The 953-nt window shown below is 46.8% G+C and overlaps 1 protein-coding gene across 1 annotated transcript; it reads right to left on the minus strand.

Annotated features, from left to right (window-relative positions):
• Positions 1 to 250: 250 nt before the first annotated feature.
• On the minus strand, positions 251 to 556 carry Pmar_PMAR001612 (hypothetical protein; the record flags this gene model as incomplete). Its single annotated transcript, XM_002786320.1, has 3 exons — positions 251 to 365; positions 413 to 493; positions 539 to 556. Coding segments are annotated over 3 exons (214 nt in total), but the record flags the coding sequence as incomplete, so codon positions are not given.
• Between the last annotated feature and the right edge of the window lie 397 nt (positions 557 to 953).

Below are 953 nucleotides of genomic sequence, written 5' to 3' on the forward strand. Positions count from 1 at the left end.
CCCCTCACTGAAGATAGTCTACTAAATACGATAACGCTCTATACACACCATTGCAATCAACTGAGCCTCGAGACTCGACCAAACCAAACAATGGTCTTACTATGATCCTAGCCGGACCAATCTCGCACACCGGTTTGGTAAGCCCAGCCAAGCGGAACCTAGATAGGTCTGAGCGACGTGATAATATGACCTCTTCCTCTACACCTGAATACACGCTTATGGTCAGTTTATGAGGGGTTTGCATCATTACCACCCAAGCTGTTAATGGCTAACATGTTGTTCTGAAAACCAATGGCAGGGGAGAGCTGCAACTCGTGCCACTCATCGTCGTGTTCAAAACGGAGGAGAACTTCCGATAGGGACATCTACGAAGTGGCAAAGTTACGGTATGGGCAGTTATACGTTAAATTACCATCTTCATTCCAGCTCCTTTAGAAATCATATGCAGCTTCACCTCGCCCTCGACAGTCGGCACTCCATCGGCAACAGGTGACTGCAGAGAAGATTCGAGAAAAGTGTGGTACGGGAACATCCTCACATCATTCAAAGGCGTCATAGTGTACACTCCTCGATAAATCGAGCTGGGCTTCCCTACATTGCTACTGTCTAGAGCGGCTAAATATGATAATAACAAAACCATACGAGGAGAACCTCATCTACCAGCAAAGTTAAGACCGTCTCGATGGTCTGTTGAAGAAGCTTCTGAGTCGAGCATAAGCCAGAAACCAATGAGTAGTATGACTCCCAATAATACATTACTCCTAAGATCATCATCGTCGACAAGGAGAGACCTTCAACGTTATTACCATCGCCAATGGTTGGTAGTAACTAAGCCTTGTTGGTTCCATACCGTTCTTGCTGATGATGACGATGAACCGAGGCTTAAAAGAGGCATTTATGCAGACTGTATGAGGCAATGGTAGTGGCCGCCGCCGCCGACCTGATCTGTCCCA

This window comes from Perkinsus marinus, assembly GCF_000006405.1.
Source record: "Perkinsus marinus ATCC 50983 genomic scaffold scf_1104296931448, whole genome shotgun sequence".
Lineage (NCBI taxonomy): Eukaryota > Perkinsozoa > Perkinsida > Perkinsidae > Perkinsus > Perkinsus marinus.